Below are 17,909 nucleotides of genomic sequence, written 5' to 3'. Positions count from 1 at the left end.
AATGCAGGCACCGTTAATGGTTAGTGGCCTTGATATAGGTGACAGTAAGGAAGAAGTTCTTAGAGAGGTGGAGTTAATGTCCCATGAAGTGACCTGTTGGGCTGAGGAGAACTAGGTGAAGTGAAATGGGAGAGAAAATGTTGACTCTGTGGAGGAATGGGGGTCAAGTGTTTTGGCTCTGAGTCCACATCAATGGATCTAAATCAGACACGGGATGTGGGGGTTTAGGGGTCTAGGAAGGTTTCTTCCAGGTGGACCATATACAGATTGGCACAGAAGAGTGCTACGTGGGTGCTCATGGCCATGCTGCTGATCTGTGGGTATATCTACCCTTCAAAGAAGAAATAGTTTTGTATGAGGATGTAACTGGTTAATGTATATGGAATGAGCTGGTGGGTATTGAGTCGGAAGTACTTGGGGAGAGACAGTGTTCGACAGCAACAAGGCCCAGGCATGGGGAATGTTGATGTATGAGACAGTGGCATCAACAGTGATGAGTAGGAATTTAGGTGGAAATGGGGTAAGGTCAGTTCTGAGAGTCAGTGAAGGGAGATGTTTATGTCCTTAATATGAGAGGCTACAAGCAGTTGGTTGGATGTCAACTAGAGTGGAGATTCTTTCAGTGGGAACACAATAACCAGCTGCAATTGGGCAGCCAGGATTGTTAGGTTTATGGATGTTGGGAAGCATATAGAAAGTGGGCATGTGGGGAGTCGTTGGGTTGAAGAGGTAGATGAATTCAGGGGAAGAATTGAGAGATGGGCCTACAGATTTGAGTAGGGATTGGAGTTTATGCTGGACAGCTGGGATGGGATCACTATGGCAGGCCTTGTAGATGGAGGAGTCAGACAGCTGGCAGATGTTTTCTGTGAGCTAGTCACTGCAATTCATCATGACATTGGTGGAAGCTTCTTCTCCAGGAAGGATGATTAAATATGGGCCTGTTTTGAGGTTGCAGACAGCTGTTCTTTCTTCCATTGGCATGTTTGAGTTCTTGTGACGGGACCTGGAGAAGGATGGTGAGGCCAGTTTGGAAGTAAGGAATTCCTGGAAGGTAACCAGGGGCTGGTTACATAGGGGGGGGGGGGGGGGAGGGAGGGAGAGGGGGAGAGAGAGGGGGGGAGGGGGTGGTTATGTGGTGGTATGAACTAAGAGAGGCAAGGTTCAATGTTGGGATTAGATTGCCTTTCATTGAAACCACTGGTATCAAAGACAGGTTCCACTGTGGGGATCAGGAGAAAGAAACAGGTCTCTGACGAGTCCAGCATGGTCGAACTTGGGAGTGTGGCTGAAGGTAAGTCCTTTGGATAGGACTGAAAGTTCTGTAGGATTGAGTTTTCTGATGGATATGTTGACAACACTAGCTTGTTTTGGTTCTCTGTTTCATGGGATGCTGGGTGGGAATTCTGAAGTATGTGGCAGATTGAAAAGGTCAGCAAAGCAGGGTGTGGGTGCTATGAGAAGCTGAGATGTGTTTCAATGGGGGTAGGATAGGCACTGAATGGTAGTGGTGCTCTGAGGCAGGAGTAAGATATCAATAAATCTGATTACTTTTACAGATAGTGTCTGGAGTGCTCTTTCAGATGTTGTAGGGCAACAGATTCAATTTGGAGGTATGGTGTAGGTGTCTTGAGAGGGAGGAGAGTTGGTTGAGGGATGTCTGCACCCAGGATATTTGCTTTTATAGCATCAGATTGATGAAGTATAGGGATTCATAAAATCTGAGAATCTGAAGATCATTATGAAAGAAGGTAGCACCCAGAGAAGAGAATTTTTATGGTTAGAGAGTAGGGGACAAGGGGAGGTGGGGGGGGGGGGGGAAAGGGGTCAGGGAGATGGATTTCATGTGAGATTGGGTTTTAACTAGGGATAGTAATACTTTTCTGAACTGGCACAGGTAGATGGAGCATGATTCCATTGTGAATGGGATGTTGCTAGCAGGAAAAAGTGAAAGTTTAATACAAGTGTAGGAAATGGACAGATGTAAGTGTTAGATAGTAGTAAAGGGAACTCATTAGCTCCAGCGTACCACATTCCTATCCTGTACACCTGCTGCCTCACTTTCCCCATATCTATCTCGCACATCTGCTGCCTCCTTCCAAGCTATTAAGCACTACTTCCCAAACCTCTCTTCCACTCCCCCACTTGCACAACAATAACTCACTAAAATTTACCTACCTAACTGAAATCCCAGCACAGTGGATTCAGCTGGCACAGTGTAGCTCTGTGTGTGTGTGTGTGTGTGTGTGTGTGTGTGTGTGTGTGTGTGTGTGTGTGTGTGTTTTTTCTTTTTCGGGGATAAGTGCCCATGTTATAGCCTTAGAACACTAATACAAAAAAGAAGTTAAAAGCAGCTACACATTACGCTCAATCAATGGAAGGAAAGAGAGCTAAGACCAAGGACTTCCTCTTTGAGAGAGGGCCACAAAATACGCCGTAGAGACAGCGGAAGTCATGAACAAAGATTAAATGTCCTTTGCCATATTGCTACGATGGATAAAAATTAAAATGTGGTCAACAGCCCGCATGTCATTCGCTAAAATGGCTCATAACTCAGATGACAAACATACACTAGAATGTAACTGGTTAAAAAAAGGGCATTCACTCGAGAAATGGTGAACCGTCAAGATTGACGACAACGAGCACAGATGGAGACAGATGGAGATGACTAAAAAAATGATCTCCTCATGGTGAGGAGGGCCTAGAGGAGGTCAGCCAAGTAGCTGCTGGGAAAAGTTTTAATTCCCTGGAAGTTGTCCCCATGAAGAGAAAATCAATGGTAATGCCAAAGTGACACCACCTACCGACAGACAGCAACAAGGAGATCAAGGATAGGAATGGAAGAGCTAGCGAGCCGAGGTAGGAGGACTGCAGGCTTGGCTGCAGCGTCAGCAGCCTCATTTCCTGTCAGACTGACATGAACAGAAATCCACATGAGCATCACAGTGGCTCCCGTGGACTCGTTGCACTAAGAGATGGACGGTATACAGCACACAGAGGCTCTGAAGAGCGCTAAGAGAATTGGTGCATATGACACAATTAAAAAGTCTGAGTCATTGGATGTACTGAGTGGTCTGATAGAGGGCGAAGAGCTCTGCTGTAAATATTGAGCAATGTTCTGGAAGCTGATACCGATAATGGTTAGTGCCAAAGATGAGGGCACACTCAACACCACTGTTGGTCTTAGGGCCATCAGTGTACATAAAGGTGCTACTGCTAAGTTGCGTGCAAATGTTGTAAAACTTGTAGCGGTAGATCGGACATGGATTAATTTCCTTAGGAAGCGAATGAAGATGGACACAGGCTGATGCATGAAGCCAAGGCAGTGAAGGGTTCACACCAACCGGAACCTGGCCAGTAGCATGCAGTTAAGCTGCTGGAGTAGGAGTAAAAAGCGAATTCCAGGAGGTAACAGACAAGAAGGGCACACTACATACTGGCAGTCAAGGGAGTCATCAAAAATGGAGGCATAGGATGGTTAGCCAGGCGTGACAGACAAACGTCACGTGCATCCACTGGGGAACATCATGCTGGTATGACAGCAGTAGTTCAGCAGCTTCTGCATGGAGACTCTCAACCAGGCTAGTGTAAAAGGCGTCAGTGGCCAATGGATTCCACAATGGTGGATTGTATTAAGAAAGCGTAAGATGAACAGATGTGCAGATGAATGAACGAAACACCCATAGTCTAGTTTCGAATGGACAAGGGATCCACACTCCAGGAAGTACTGCTTAGGTCACATAGGACACTGAGGAACTGGGTACAGCAGGTGGCCAGGTAAGACATGTGGGAGGACAAAGAAAGTTTTCTATCGAGCGCGAGTCCCAGGAATTTTGTAGTTTCAGTAAATGAAAGGGCAACAGGCCCAAGATGTAAAGATGGTGGAAGAAACCCACTGTGCTGCCAGAAATTCATACAAACAGTTTTGTCGATGGAAAAGCAAAAGCCATTGTTGATGCTCCACAAATAAGGATGGTCAAGATAACGCTGAAGAAGCCGCTCAAGGAGAACAGCAATAGATCACAAAGCCATTGACGAAAAGGGAGCTAGAGATGCATGGTGGGAGACACGTCATGATAGGATTAATGGCTATAGCAAAGAATACGAACTCTGGACAGACCCTTGAGGTACCCTATTCTCCTGGATAAAGGTATCCAACAAAGCAGAACCCACATGTACCTTGAAAACCCTATCTTTTAAAAATTCCTGGAGGAAATGGGGCAGGCAGCCTTGTAAGTCCAACATGTAGAGAGGAGGAGGATATCAACACTCCAGCAGGTGTTATAAGCTTTCTCCAAATTGAAAAATCCAACCACAGTCTGGTATTTCCACAGAAAACCATTCATGACATGGGTGGACAAAGTGACAAGGTGGTCAACTACAGAATGGCGAGCTCAAAATCCACACTGTGAAGTGGTTAGTAGAGCGCGAGATCCAAGCCACCATACCAGGTGGCCATGAATCGTATGTTCCACCGACTTGGAAACACAGCTGGTGAGAAAAATGGGTCAGTAGCTAAAAGGAAGGTGGTTGTCCTTACCGGGATTAGGTATGGGTATGGGAGTGGCTTCACGCCAGTATCTGGGAAATGTGCCATCTGCCCACATGTGACTGCATGTATGAAGGAGAAACTGCTTGCCCGCAAGAGAAACGTGCTGAAACATCTAAATGCAAACATTGTCCAAACCTGGGATAGAAGATCAGGATGAAGTGAGAGGATCATCTAGCTCCCTCATAGTAAAGACGGCATTGCAGCATTCAAAATTCTGAAACGAGAGGGGTATCGCCCAAGCCGCCTCCACTCATTTCCAAGGGAGGAAGCTGTGGTGATAGTGAGCAGAACTCAAAATCTCCACAAAATAGTGGCCAAAGATTTTGGAGATAGCAATACGGTCCACAATGACATCTGCTACAATCAGGCCAGAAATTGGGGAATGGACAGACAGCCGACTGAGATTGCCCCACACGATGGAAGAGGGAATGAATCTGTTGAAAGAACTAGTAAATAAAACCCAGCTAGCTCTTTTGTTATCCCAAAGAATGCAATGACACTGCACAGACAACTGTTTATAACGAGTACAGTTCGTCATGGTATTATGACAGTTAAAAACATGGAGAGCGCATCTCCAAATGCAAATTGCATCATGGCATGCCTCATTCCATCAGGGGGACTGGGACATGGCATGGTAAAGCTTAAGTGTGAGGTATGGAACGTTCTGCAGCGGTAAGGAGAATGTTGTTAAGGTGCTCTACCTGGTCATCACAGCTGGGAAATTGTTGTACGTCAAAGGTTGCTGGGGAGGAGTAAAGCCTCCGGTCAGCCTTAGAAAGCTGCCAATTGGGTTTTATACATGGGTGGGGGGGAAATGTGGGACTGTTCCAACTATCGGGCTATTGAAACTAACACATTCTCACAAATATCCCAGACTTGTTCCCCAAGGGAGGGAAAAAAGAATAGCAGGAGGAGAGATATGCAGCACAGAAAGGGAAGAGGTGCTGCAAAGGCACATTTCTTTTCACTCCAGAAGAATATTTCCCCATACATAAACTTTCTTCACTGTTTGGAAAGGTACAGCCCAAACACTCTTGTACGATCATCGCACTGTTAGAAAATAAAGACTATAACATCAAAAAGGTTTCTAACATGCTTCACAAGATACCGTTTCTCCAAGTAAAGTTACATGTCATCTACTCAAAACATATAATATTCAGAAGCCTATATTTGTTTCTCATTTTTCTATCATAAAATACTACTATTTGATGTATAAGCACATCAACTGTTATATAATTAAGTAATTCACAGTCTATTCGACAATTTACAGACAATGTCCTGTTCATTTGCATACTACGACAACTGTCACATCTCTGATAGCATTTTGAATGTTACCAAAAATTATATGTAGTCTTCAGTTTCATTGCTTCATGAATACTAGTTCTAGGAAGATTTTAACATCACTATACTATCTCAGTTACCGGTGTGTGGTAATTGTATGTAAAAATAACATGACTGTGCATTTCTACATACGAAGTTGACATTGTTACTGTAGTGTTAAAAGCATAAATTTGGGAACATTATGATCTCAAAGCATAAGAGAATGTAATCAAAGTAACAGCAGCAGTAACAAAGGCTAGATAAATAGGTTGTATTACCTTAACTTCATGAGGTGTCAGGAGATGGTATTCTGGCAGGGTGGAGATCTCCTCTGGTGTCATCGTCTCCACCCCATCTCCACTGCTATCGTGGCTGGGACTTCTGCTGCTTCTGCAGGTGGACCTTTCTTCGATAGAAGATGAGCCGTCGTCGTTTCTTTCTCTAATAAATAATTTATGTATCCCATTTAAGTCACATGTCTCTCTACAGTGAAAACATGACAATGACATAATAAATCAGCAACATAAAACAAAATGCAAATATTGGTGCCTATACTCAATATATAACTAGATATGATATTAAAATGTTTTTCGTCCTCTGTGTCATTATGGATTCATATTAATACGAAGAGAACATCTGTACCAGTGATGGGACATATTCCGCATGTTAAACAAATATGATACTACTGAATTACTACTGATAACACAAAACTGCAAAACCTAATGCACAACAGTTTATATGTAACGTTAATTTAATCCCTGAAACAATAGGTTTCATACCTGTGCGACAAGTTGCTGCTCAGAAGAAGCAAAAATAATAACAATAATAATAATAATAATAAATCTGTGATATCATATACACTGTTTTATTGTTAATGAAGAAACTGCCATTTTTTCTGAGGATATTATCATAACCAGAATCATTATTAGACTTTCAATATTTTTTTATACAAGTACCTTCATCAAAGTTTACAGTGGTGACAAGTTTTATACAATAATCAATTATGAACACAGAAAAGAAAACACAAAATAACTATCTTATTAAAGAACTAAAATATACTCTATTATCACTTAAGGAAAACACGTTATAATTATTAGTTTCTAGGAATTAATTGCAATTTAGCTAAGTTTGTACTATGCTCTTATATTTGTTTAGTGCCACTATACCAGCTGTAGGTGGTAATTTATTGAAAAAATTTATGCGTAAGTGCTTGTAGTTATTATGGACTATAGCAAGTCTTGCAGAGGGCAAATCCAACAAGTGACTGTGTACATGCACATCATAACTCGTGTTGAATTTTTCCAAATTTTCTCCAGTAGAGATTAAAAATTTATATATATACAGGCTGGGCACTGTCAGAATGCCAAGACATTTAAACAAGTTTCTGCTGGGCTCTCTGCCAAGAACAGGGCCTCGGGCATTTCTCTTTTTTACTGGGAGTATCATGGTCTCTCTTATTTGCATATAAAAGCTGTAAACCAGGTTGTTCCAATACTGCCCTATGAGGCCAGGGCAGCCACAAGTGCCCACCAGCTCATTCATGGACAGGTGCAGGTAGGCTACTTGCCAGATGGCCCTATTGCATGCATTCTGCACATGTGTGACCTGCTTGGCCACCTCTGCCCACCTGCTCTTAGTCAGTGCAATAAAACTGCAGAATCAAGTGAGGTGCCGTAGTGGTTAGCACACTGGACTTGCATTCAGGACGACGGCAGTTAACACCCACGTCCAGCTGTCCTGATTTAGGTAGTCCTGAATTCTCTAAATCGCTTTACGCAAATACCAGGATGGTTCCTTTGACAGAGCACAACCGATTTCCTTCCCTTCCCTTTCCTTCCCTAATCCAATGGGACCAATGACCTCTCTGTTTGGTCCCCTTCCCAAAATCAACTAACCAACCAACCAACCAACCAACAACTGCAAATACTATGGCCTGATGCAAAACTGCCTGTGTGTAAACTGTTTGCCCCTCTGCCTTTTGTAACCCATTGCTTGAATAAGATTTGAATAAATGGCATGATTTATCTTTCATGCCCTAGGAGTCCAACTTTTAGATAATCATATTGTATGAGACTGAGTCAGATCCTTTGCTTAAATCAATAAATGTTCCAAACACAGTATCCTTGTTCCATACCCTTCATAAACACTCTTCATCAATGTTCCAACTGCTTCTACAGTTGACAGGTGAGACCTGAATCTTTAACTGCTTTTCACTTAAAATTCCATTGTTTTCAAAATAGCTATACATCTTTCTACGCATGCAATTTTCTATTATCATAAATATGATTAGTACCTTTTGTATACATAGACAATGTAACTGCGAGTTTAAGACTTTTAAGGAAATTTCATCATTGAATACTCTGACATTGAGAGAAGTGATATTTTGATTTTCTTTGCTATACACTTTATGATGTAATTACTGAATGTAAATTGTCTTTTGGCTTAGAATTGGTTAGTTTGTTTGTGAATTTGTGAATGTAATTTAATGTGATTAAGGCCCAAGTAAATTTCTCACATCTTGTCCGTTTCACATGATGTGACCCAGGCTACTACATCTAAGGCAGAATTATTATGTGGCGTGATGGTACTGCCACTATTTACAAAACATTCTTTGAAAGTATCATAGTCAACAAGGATACAGATTTCTTTATCAAAATTATTAATTTCCCTTTTAATAACACTCCAGGCAGCATTGCACTTATTTTAGAATTTAAATATAGTCATCATTTGCACTGCACTTCACAACTTTGATTTGGAATCTATAGTCGGCCACGGTGGTCTAGCGGTTCTAGGCACTCAGTCGGGAACTGCGCGACTGCTACGATCGCAGGTTCGAATCCTGCCTCGGGCATGGATGTGTGTGATGTCCTTAGGTTAGTTAGGTTTAAGTAGTTCTAAGTTCTAGGGGACTGATGACCATAGATGTTAAGTCCCATAGTGCTCAGAGCCATTTGAACCATTTTTGGAATCTCTACAGTTTTTCCATGTTTTTATGTACTTATCCTTGTCCCGACCACTTTTATATGACCTACTTTTCACAATGACTAGTAGGGTCCTGAGTTTCTTAAGTTGTAATGAGTACCATTTGTTTTCATGATATTGCACCTAACTGGTGAATGAAGTTCAGCCCTTTACTGCTTTATATTAAAGATATGTGTAACGACAATGAACATTCATGTGGCTGTCATAATGAAAATTATTGCATAGCTTACTGGATGATTTGATAATGAGCATAAAGTTGAAACTAGTCTGTCAAATAATAAAGGAAATTGTTATTTGATGGTTCTATGCAACTTGCTTAATTTCGTTAGGCAGAATAGTTGCTGACGTCATGCCTTCCAGAATTCTGGAAACCAGAAAACTTTTTGATTGACCCCTCCGTAGACTACTGCACATACAAGAACCGGATCATAAAAACTTGCTAATCCCTTGCAACAAATTTCAAACATAATGTCTGAAAGTAAAAACAAACTTTTAACAAAGGCAGTCTCATAGAATTTAGAGAAGATTTCCTCACAAATGGAGCAGGTAATGTTTGAAAGGACTTTTGTGAGAATTTGCACCATTACCATTAATCACCTGTGTTTCTGTGAAGCAGATGGAACATTAGTGACTGATTCACCAAAACAAGGTCTGCCTTAAAAAAAAGTAACACTAGATGTACTTTGAAATCAGAGAAGAAATTCCTGAAACTCAATAAATTGTTAACCGAGTTCCAGGAATCTGTACAACAGGACTGGAAAAAACCACTGCAAAAGAAGTACATCAAGGTGGGTCTGAACTACTGCAAAAATTCTTCCACTTTGTTGCTGCCTAAAAACATATTTTACAGATCTCCTAAACTGATAAAAATTGACATACCACATGACAGTTGTACAATGCTAGTTTAAGGACGGTTGGCAACCGCAAAATAGACGTGGGGCTGAAGAGGATGTACCAGAATAAATATAGCCTCAACAGACATTGAGAGTACCTGGGGCTGAGGATCAACATACCATATGATTTTCTATTTAAAAAAAAAATACACTAAACAATGAGTTTAAGAGTCCTGATGATGTTTGTTCTGGCTCCATTACAACTTCTTTCTTCTTTTTAATGTTGTTAGGGAAATCTCACACAAATTCTTTTATTCATTTTTGTGATGAGCACATATTTTGCTAGCTTAATTGTGTACTTTCTAAATGTGTGTAGTATTCTCACTGGATGATTATGCAACATGCATCTGATTTTCTTCAATGAATTATTTAATTCTACAGCTCAAATGTGAATGGTGTATGCATTTAGTATTTGTTGAAGTAAATAAAGAGCTCTTTCCAAAAGTGGATGTTAAATCACAGTAAAACCACTGATGAGTAATAAATCAAATTTGAACTCTAAATATGGACAGATTACTGTAATTCTTCCATCAGTGAGGTATGTTATGGTCTCGGTATTCAGTAATTTAGTACGAAGGAAAATTCTAGAGTTAATAAGAAGACTATATATCTAATCCATCAAACACACACAACTACAATATCTAAAGACATATTACACATACATATTTCAAAGCATTTCAAAACACGTACTGATGCGTGGCAAGACACAATCCTCCTGCCTTTTTCGAATAGATTATAGACAAAACTACGGAGAATATGAAAAAGAAATAAATGATTACACACAGTAAATTCTTGATGTAAAAATCAAGGTGAACTGCTAGCTTTGAAAAATGCTTTATCTAGTGATCTACTAAGCATTTATACATTAAGAATAAAAGTAGACAAACTATAGAGCATCTGCAATATTAATGACTAAATCGGATGACTACATTTAGTACAAGAAACCCTATTACATTGAAAATTTAGGTCAGAATTGCAGGAAAGCTCTGCTTGAGATGGTGTATATAATGATTTCACACTTATCCATTTGCTCTACCTTAGTTCCCCATCAGGGTTGGATGGTGCAAAGAATTTACGATGAGCCATAGCATTCCAAGTGACACAGACAATAACATGGACTAAAACAAAAGAAAATAGTGATGTTACAAGAAAGTTATCCCACTAGCAGTTTTGTATGCATCAGAGGCCATAGCCATTATTGGTCAAACTAATTTTGCACCAAATAACAAGAATGTAAAGTTGTTAGGTAAATGTATGGTTTCACATAACAAAGTGAAATTTGACTCAATGGAAAACTAGCACCTGCATACATATCCCACAAGTCACCAGGTGGTACCACTAGTAGTCATTTCTTTCCTGTTCCACTCGCAAATAGAGCAGCAGAAAAAACGACTATTCGTACGCCTTCGTCAGAGCCCTACTTTCTCTATCTTCATGGTCCTAATGTAAAATGGATGTCGGCGGCAGCAGAATCGTTCTGCAGTTAGCTTCAAATGCCGGTTGTATAAATGTTCTCAATAGTGTCCCACGAAAAGAACATCGTTTTCTCTCCAGGGACTCCCAATTGAGTTCACAAAGCATTTCCATAATGCTCGAATGTTGATTGAACCTATCGATAACAAACCTAGCAGCCCACTTCTGAATTACTTAATTGTCTTCTTTTGATCCTACCTGGTGGCAATCCCAAACTTGAGCAGTGTTCGAGAAAGGGTCACTTTAGAGTTCTATGCATAGTCTCCTTGACAGATGAATCACACTTTCCTAAAATTGTCCCAATAAATCGAAGCCTACTGACTATTCACCTTTTGTACTACCACCCTTTTGTGTTTGTTCTACTTAATATCACTTTGCAAATCTTACGATAAATATTTAATTAATGATATGAATATAATAGAGGAAAACATTCCACGTGGGAAAAATATATCTAAAAACAAAGATGATGTAACTTACCAAACGAAAGCATTGGTATGTTGATAGAGACACTAACAAACACACAAAATTCAAGCTTTCGCAACCCATGGTTGTTTCATCAGGAAAGAGGGAAGGAGAGGGAAAGACGAAAGGATATGGGTTTTAAGGGAGAGGGTAAGGAATCATTCCAATCCCGGGAGCAGGATTTTCCCTCTAAGGTAAGTCTTTCCGCTCCCGGGATTGGAATGATTCCTTACCCTCTCCCTTAAAACCCATATCCTTTCGTCTTTCCCTCTCCTTCTCTCTTTCCTGATGAAACAACCATGGGTTGTGAAAGCTTGAATTTTGTGTGTGTGTTTGTGTCTCTATCAACATTCCAACGCTTTCGTTTGGTAAGTTACATCATCTTTGTTTTTAGATATAAATATTTGATTAATGTGACCGTCTAGCACCAGCCTACTAATGCTGTATTTGAACATTATGGGATATTTGCCCTACTCATATCCATTAACTTACATTTTTCCACATTTAGAGCAAGCTGCCATTTATCACAACAACTAGAAATTTTGTCTAAGTCATATAGTATCCTCCTACAATTACTCAACAATGACACCTTCTGATACACAACAGTGCATCAGCACCCAGCCAGAGATTGGTGCTCACGCTGTCCGTCTGATCATTTATGTACACTTCCTTGCAGATCTCTGCACCCAAATCAACAATTCAGTATACACAAGATTATTCAGTTTCTATGGACATATTTGCATACTAAGACTCACCATTTAACATGATCATTTCAAAGACAGTGAAGATTAACTGATCAGAAGAGACCGACGAAAGAAGGTCTACACAATATAAACATCACAAGTGACATACTAAGAAAAGGAGGCACATTTGAAATATTAGTAACTGATTAAGATTTCATTAAGAGACTTTACAACAAAACTTGTGAAAACTGTAAGAATAAAGAAACAACACAATAAATTCATTACAATATTTTCTGGACATAAGAGTGCAAAATACAAAATGTCCACTGACAATCTGATATGCCACATTTAAAATAGGAATTTTAAGAAAAAGAGAAAATAGCTGAAATAAAATAAAATAATTAAAGAAACACTGTGCTGCAAACTATTACCCTTCCATCTTCATGATTCCTTTAACTTTGGTAGAGTTTTAATAAAACTAAAAAACGTACCATTAATACAAGGACAAAATTATAGTATACAAATTAATAATGACTTATCTCAAAAACAGAATGGTTTGAAAAAATATATAATTGTATGCTTACCTTTTTCTTGATTGCGATGAGAGGATGGACCCACTGCTGCCCTAGGTAAAAGGCAAACTGATACAATCAAAATATTTACCATTGATATAACTCAATTATGTAAGTCTACAAGTCAACACACTCAGCTCTCTGCTTGAACAATACACAAGTATCCTTAACAGGACAGATCTTTCCCATAGCAGTTGTTCAGAATTATGAAACAGATTTTTTCATGTAAGTCACACCAGATTTTGGAAATAAAGATGTGTGTAAGGGGTGATCAAAAAGTTTCCATCTGAGGGGGTTGCTGCAGCGTATATGCAATTAGCGACCCCAATGCATCGACGTTTACCCAAGGGATTAACATGGCATGCACGTCTTCCCAAAGTGCACGTGGTAAATGCGGAAACAAGAACTATGGCGGCGTTATTATGAAATGCATCCAAATAGGACCAACATGCTATTATTCTTTTCTTGTCTGCCAGAGGACAAACAAGAATAGACATCCATCGGAGAATAAAGAGTATGTACAAGGCAGCATGTCTGTCAAAAACTTCTGTTGTGGGTTGGTGTGCCAAGTTCTGTGCTGCTCGCAATTCGACACAAGATGCTGGTCGATCTAAGAGGCCAGCCTCATCCATTATGGCCAAAAAGTGTGAAGTTCATCATGCCCTATAGTCCTAATCTCTCCCTGTGTGTTTATCATGCCCTTGATCCCTTAAAAATGACTTGTCGGATGAAGATAAGCTGCAGGCAGTTCTGGGCTTCTTCATGCAGTAGGACCTGGTGTTTTACCAAATGGGTACTTTCAACCTGGTGCATTGGTTGAGTGACTGCCTCGAAGGACACAGCAATTGTGCCTGTTCGGCATACTGATTCTGGACTGTAACCTGAAATGGAAACTTTTTGAGTGTTCCTTATATAACAGCAAACTGATTAGTTGGGAGATAGTGTATAATTCAAAAAACAATTCACATTGTCACTGTGGAAAATCATAGATCCAGCAAAATAAACAGCACCATTTTTTAAATTTTTACAACTGGAATCCTGCCTGTTAAGCTCAATGGACAAGTATCAGCTTAGGCAAAAGCAAATCAGATGCCATTAACAGTAACATTGTGGCAGAATTACTACTTATAGTCTGAATTTATGACTAAGAGAACAGTAATTAGAATCTTATATGACAAATTACGCTACTAAACACCCATCATTTAATTAATGGCAGGATAAAAACCCTCAACTTTAAAAATTTTAAGTAAGTTTGCCGCTTATTTGTGAGGCAGTTACAAATGATCATGGATTTGTATTTGTGCACTTCATTTGATAAATTATGCCATATTATATAGTGAAATCTGGCAGTCTTTGACTAAAATATTAATCGGGTAAAATAATTATATCGACCCATTAAAATACGAGATGTCAGCAAAAGAACTGATTACCCAATTTTGCTGCGAGCATAAAAAGCAGCATACTGTGTAGGTGGAGTACTCCACACTTTGGAAAATATACAGAGGCATCCATAAAATGTTGTTACTATGCACATGAAGGGAGCAGAGAAAATAACCACCCCTGCAAAACATAATATTTATCTTGTCTATTTTCAAGAAATGGATTCACAATTGGTAATCCTCTAAAAAGAGGCTATGCAAACTTTTCTTTTACACTGTAATTTGCAAAGTTTCAACAAGTTCCCATAAAGAAATTAAAAATATTTTGGCTCTCCTTATTTTACTCTTGCATGTCATGAATACAAAGTGAAGTAGCTTATAAAGGAACATTTTAATCGCTCCCGAACAGGAGACAGGAGTACCTTTCAGTGGAGCTGCAATAACAAAATTACATCACTGTAAAATGCACAGTAGAGAGAAAAGATAGAGACAAGACAATTAAAAGAAGAAAACAGACTCAAGCAACACAGAAAACAGGAACAAGAGGTGTTCCAATGATGGAGATTACAAGAAGGTACCACTGAAAGAGCAGTAAAAAAGAAAGAGGAGGAATAGAGAGAGAGCAATCGGTTTCTACAGTGTAGCCAAAAATGAGCATTTTATGCTGATATCTCAAACCAGTTGAACAGGAAAGGTCTGTTTACATGTAGCTCTTTCATTTGTCATCATATTTGGTTAAGTATGGCAGATTTTTTCCATCTCCATCATGGTATCTGTTATAAGCATTTGCTTTTACAAGGGTTATATGAAACGTAAGGTCTGATTGGATGCGAAATAGAAGTCACAGTGAAAATCAAAAATGTTGTACTTGCAACAGTTACCCACACCTTCCCGCTACTTCTCTACACAGTCACTGCTCTGACTTACGATTTCTGTCATAGTGTTGCACCAGCTTTCAAACACACTCGTCATATAAGGCAGCTGTCTGTGCTTTCCATCAATTCTCTATGCTGGTCTTCCGTTTGTTGTCTGTGTCATAATGTTTTCTTTATAGCCAGCAGTTCATGTGAGCAGAGATGAAAATCAAAGGGAGCCAAGTCAGAGCTGTATAGTTGGTGATAAAACACTTTCCATTGAAAATTCTGCAGAAGCTTCTTTCTTGTCCCTGCAGTAAGCAGCTGAGAATGTGCGATTGCTAAGTTATGTGGGGTTGCATGAAATCAGGCAAAATTTCTCAGCAGACACACACAGCTGGTGGGAGAGACTATTTTCTAGGCGTCTTTACATGCTTGCTGTGTGCTCATAATTGAAAAGAATACTACAAACACTGCCCCACACATCTGTGCAAAGCTTCATTGGATTTTCACTGTGCTTTCCATTTCATGGCCAATCGGACCTTACTTTCTGAATTACCCTCGTATATCTACGAGGGTCACTCCAAAAGAAATGCACACTATTTTTGCAAAAATACAGTTTTCATTCTGCATTTGTGAAAGTTTTTCAGCATGTAGATACATCCTTCTCGCTTGTTTTCAAACTTAGTTCATCCTGTTCCCGTGAGTGGCGCTGTCACAGCATGTCTTCAAGATGGTCGCTACACTTGACATTCATTAGAAGCAACGTGCTGTCATAGAATTCCTGTGCTGTAAAAACGAGACAGTGGGAAACATCCAAAAAAGATTGAAAAAGGTGTATGGAGATGCTGCTGTCGATCACAGTACAGTTAGTTGGTGGGCAAGCAGGCTACGGGATGAAAGCGGGCACGGAAATATTGAGGATTGTCCTCGCAGAGGCAGGCCTCATACTACACTCACTCCAGACAATGTGCAAAGAGTTAACAAATTGGGGACTGCTGACAGACACATATGTGACGACACTGAAGAAACTTCAAGCTCGACTGAGTCGTGTTCAGCCACATCAGCAAAAGCAGGATGTTTTTCTGTTGCACGACAATGCACGGCCACATGTCAGTCAAAAAACCATGGAAGCGATCACAAAACTTGGATGGACAACACTGAAACACCCGCCTTACAGTCCTGACTAGGCTCCATGTGACTATCATTTCTTTGGGAAACTGAAAGACTCTCTTCGTGGAACAAGGTTTGAAGATGATGACTCCCTTGCGCATGCTGCCAAACAGTGGCTCCAACAGGTTGGTCCAGAATTTTACCGTGCGGGTATACAGGCACTGGTTCCAAGATGACATAAGGCAGTTGAGAGGGATGGAAATTATGTGGAGAAATGAGAATATTGTTCCTAAAGGATGTATCTACACACTGTAAAACTTTCAAACATGTAGAATAAAAGATGGATAAAAAAAATAGTGTGCATTTCTTTTGGAGTGACCCCCGTATATATAAAACAATGCACAGTATTACCAAAGTGGTAATACAAAAATTCATATTAAGTTTACATATGAAAAAATTTTACAACTGTAAACATGAATATAAATGCTATCAGTCATGTCAAAATATGCATCAGGATTGAAATAATACAATGAAAAAGTTAACTGTTTTACAACTATCAAGCACCATAAGAAGTTTCATTTGTATTTACACCTAATTTGGAAATTCACTAGGCAAAAATCTGTACAAGAAACAAGAAGACATCTGAAATGTGACAGCCTAGTTCAGATTTAACTTTAACATACCGACTTATTCGATTTATCAGACACATTGTATCTGAAAGTAAATAAGTACAGGAATAAAGTCTGTGACATGCTTACAGATCGTTTTTCCTTCCACTCCTCAAACTGTAGACGTTGCTGCTCAAAATGAGTGCACTCTTCATGCTGAGTTAAGCCATTGCGTCGATACCTCATCAACTCGCTGATGCGTAGTCTAAGTTCTCTCTCCCTCTGAAGGTTGTTTAGGAAGTGCTCATGTTCTTGAGCAGTATGAAACTGAGTGAAAACCCTCATACGATCCTGGAATTCCCTAGAACAATTTGACACTTTACATCAATCTATATGAAGATACACTGAATTTTAGAACATAACAATTGTACACACATTATGTGTACCATCTATCTAGCTGCCTACAACTGTATTGTCTTATATCTGTACAGATAATCACAATGCATTAAAATGTATAAATTCAGGTAACTAAATGCTGCCATTTATCATTGCAGTTTCACGTTACATCTATTTAGTCTTCACAGAAGGTTACTACGCCCAAGAGAATCATTAATTATGTCTTAGTGAGGAATTTGGTTGGTTGGTTGGTTGGTTGGTAGGTTGGTTGGTCGGATAGTGGGATTGAAGGGACCAGACTGCTAGGGCCATCGGTTCCCTTTTCCAAAACCTTCAAACACACACAAAGAATAAAAACTAACAATGGAGACGACAAGAGACGACACAGGACAAAAAAAGACTCAAACAGAGACCAGACAAAAGGAATTAAAATCACACAAAGTGTGACAGTGGATGGCCGACCATAGAGACAAAAAAGGAAAAGCCAACCACCAAGAAACACACTAAAAAACTCAGTCTAAAGTCGTAGGCCAATGGCCAGATTCAACACAAAATAAAGACAAACACTTAGATCAAGTGATAATAGCCCCCTGCACAAATAAAACGCAAAACTAAGTCTGCC

The 17,909-nt window shown here is 39.8% G+C and overlaps 1 protein-coding gene across 2 annotated transcripts in view; it reads right to left on the bottom strand.

Annotated features, from left to right (window-relative positions):
* The window catches only part of LOC126480980 (transcriptional adapter 2B-like), a 108,741-nt gene that overhangs the window by 49,679 nt on the left and 41,153 nt on the right, over window positions 1-17,909 (bottom strand). Inside the window, exons 8-10 of one of the 2 annotated variants that reach the window (XR_007587493.1) lie at window positions 17,042-17,252; window positions 12,950-12,985; window positions 6,151-6,313 (exon numbers count right to left, since the gene is read on the bottom strand). Coding sequence is in view for 1 of the 2 variants with exons in the window: in XM_050104417.1 (XP_049960374.1) it covers window positions 6,151-6,313; window positions 12,950-12,990; window positions 17,042-17,252 (415 nt within the window). In the remaining variant the exon portion in view is untranslated. Of the gene's footprint in view, window positions 1-6,150; window positions 6,314-12,949; window positions 12,991-17,041; window positions 17,253-17,909 lie in introns of both variants that reach the window. The other variant, XM_050104417.1, reaches the window with a different exon arrangement.

Source organism: Schistocerca serialis, chromosome 5, assembly GCF_023864345.2.
Source record: "Schistocerca serialis cubense isolate TAMUIC-IGC-003099 chromosome 5, iqSchSeri2.2, whole genome shotgun sequence".
NCBI lineage: Eukaryota > Metazoa > Arthropoda > Insecta > Orthoptera > Acrididae > Schistocerca > Schistocerca serialis.
Note: the sequence above shows the minus strand (reverse complement) of the source record. Positions and strands in the feature narration are given on the sequence as shown.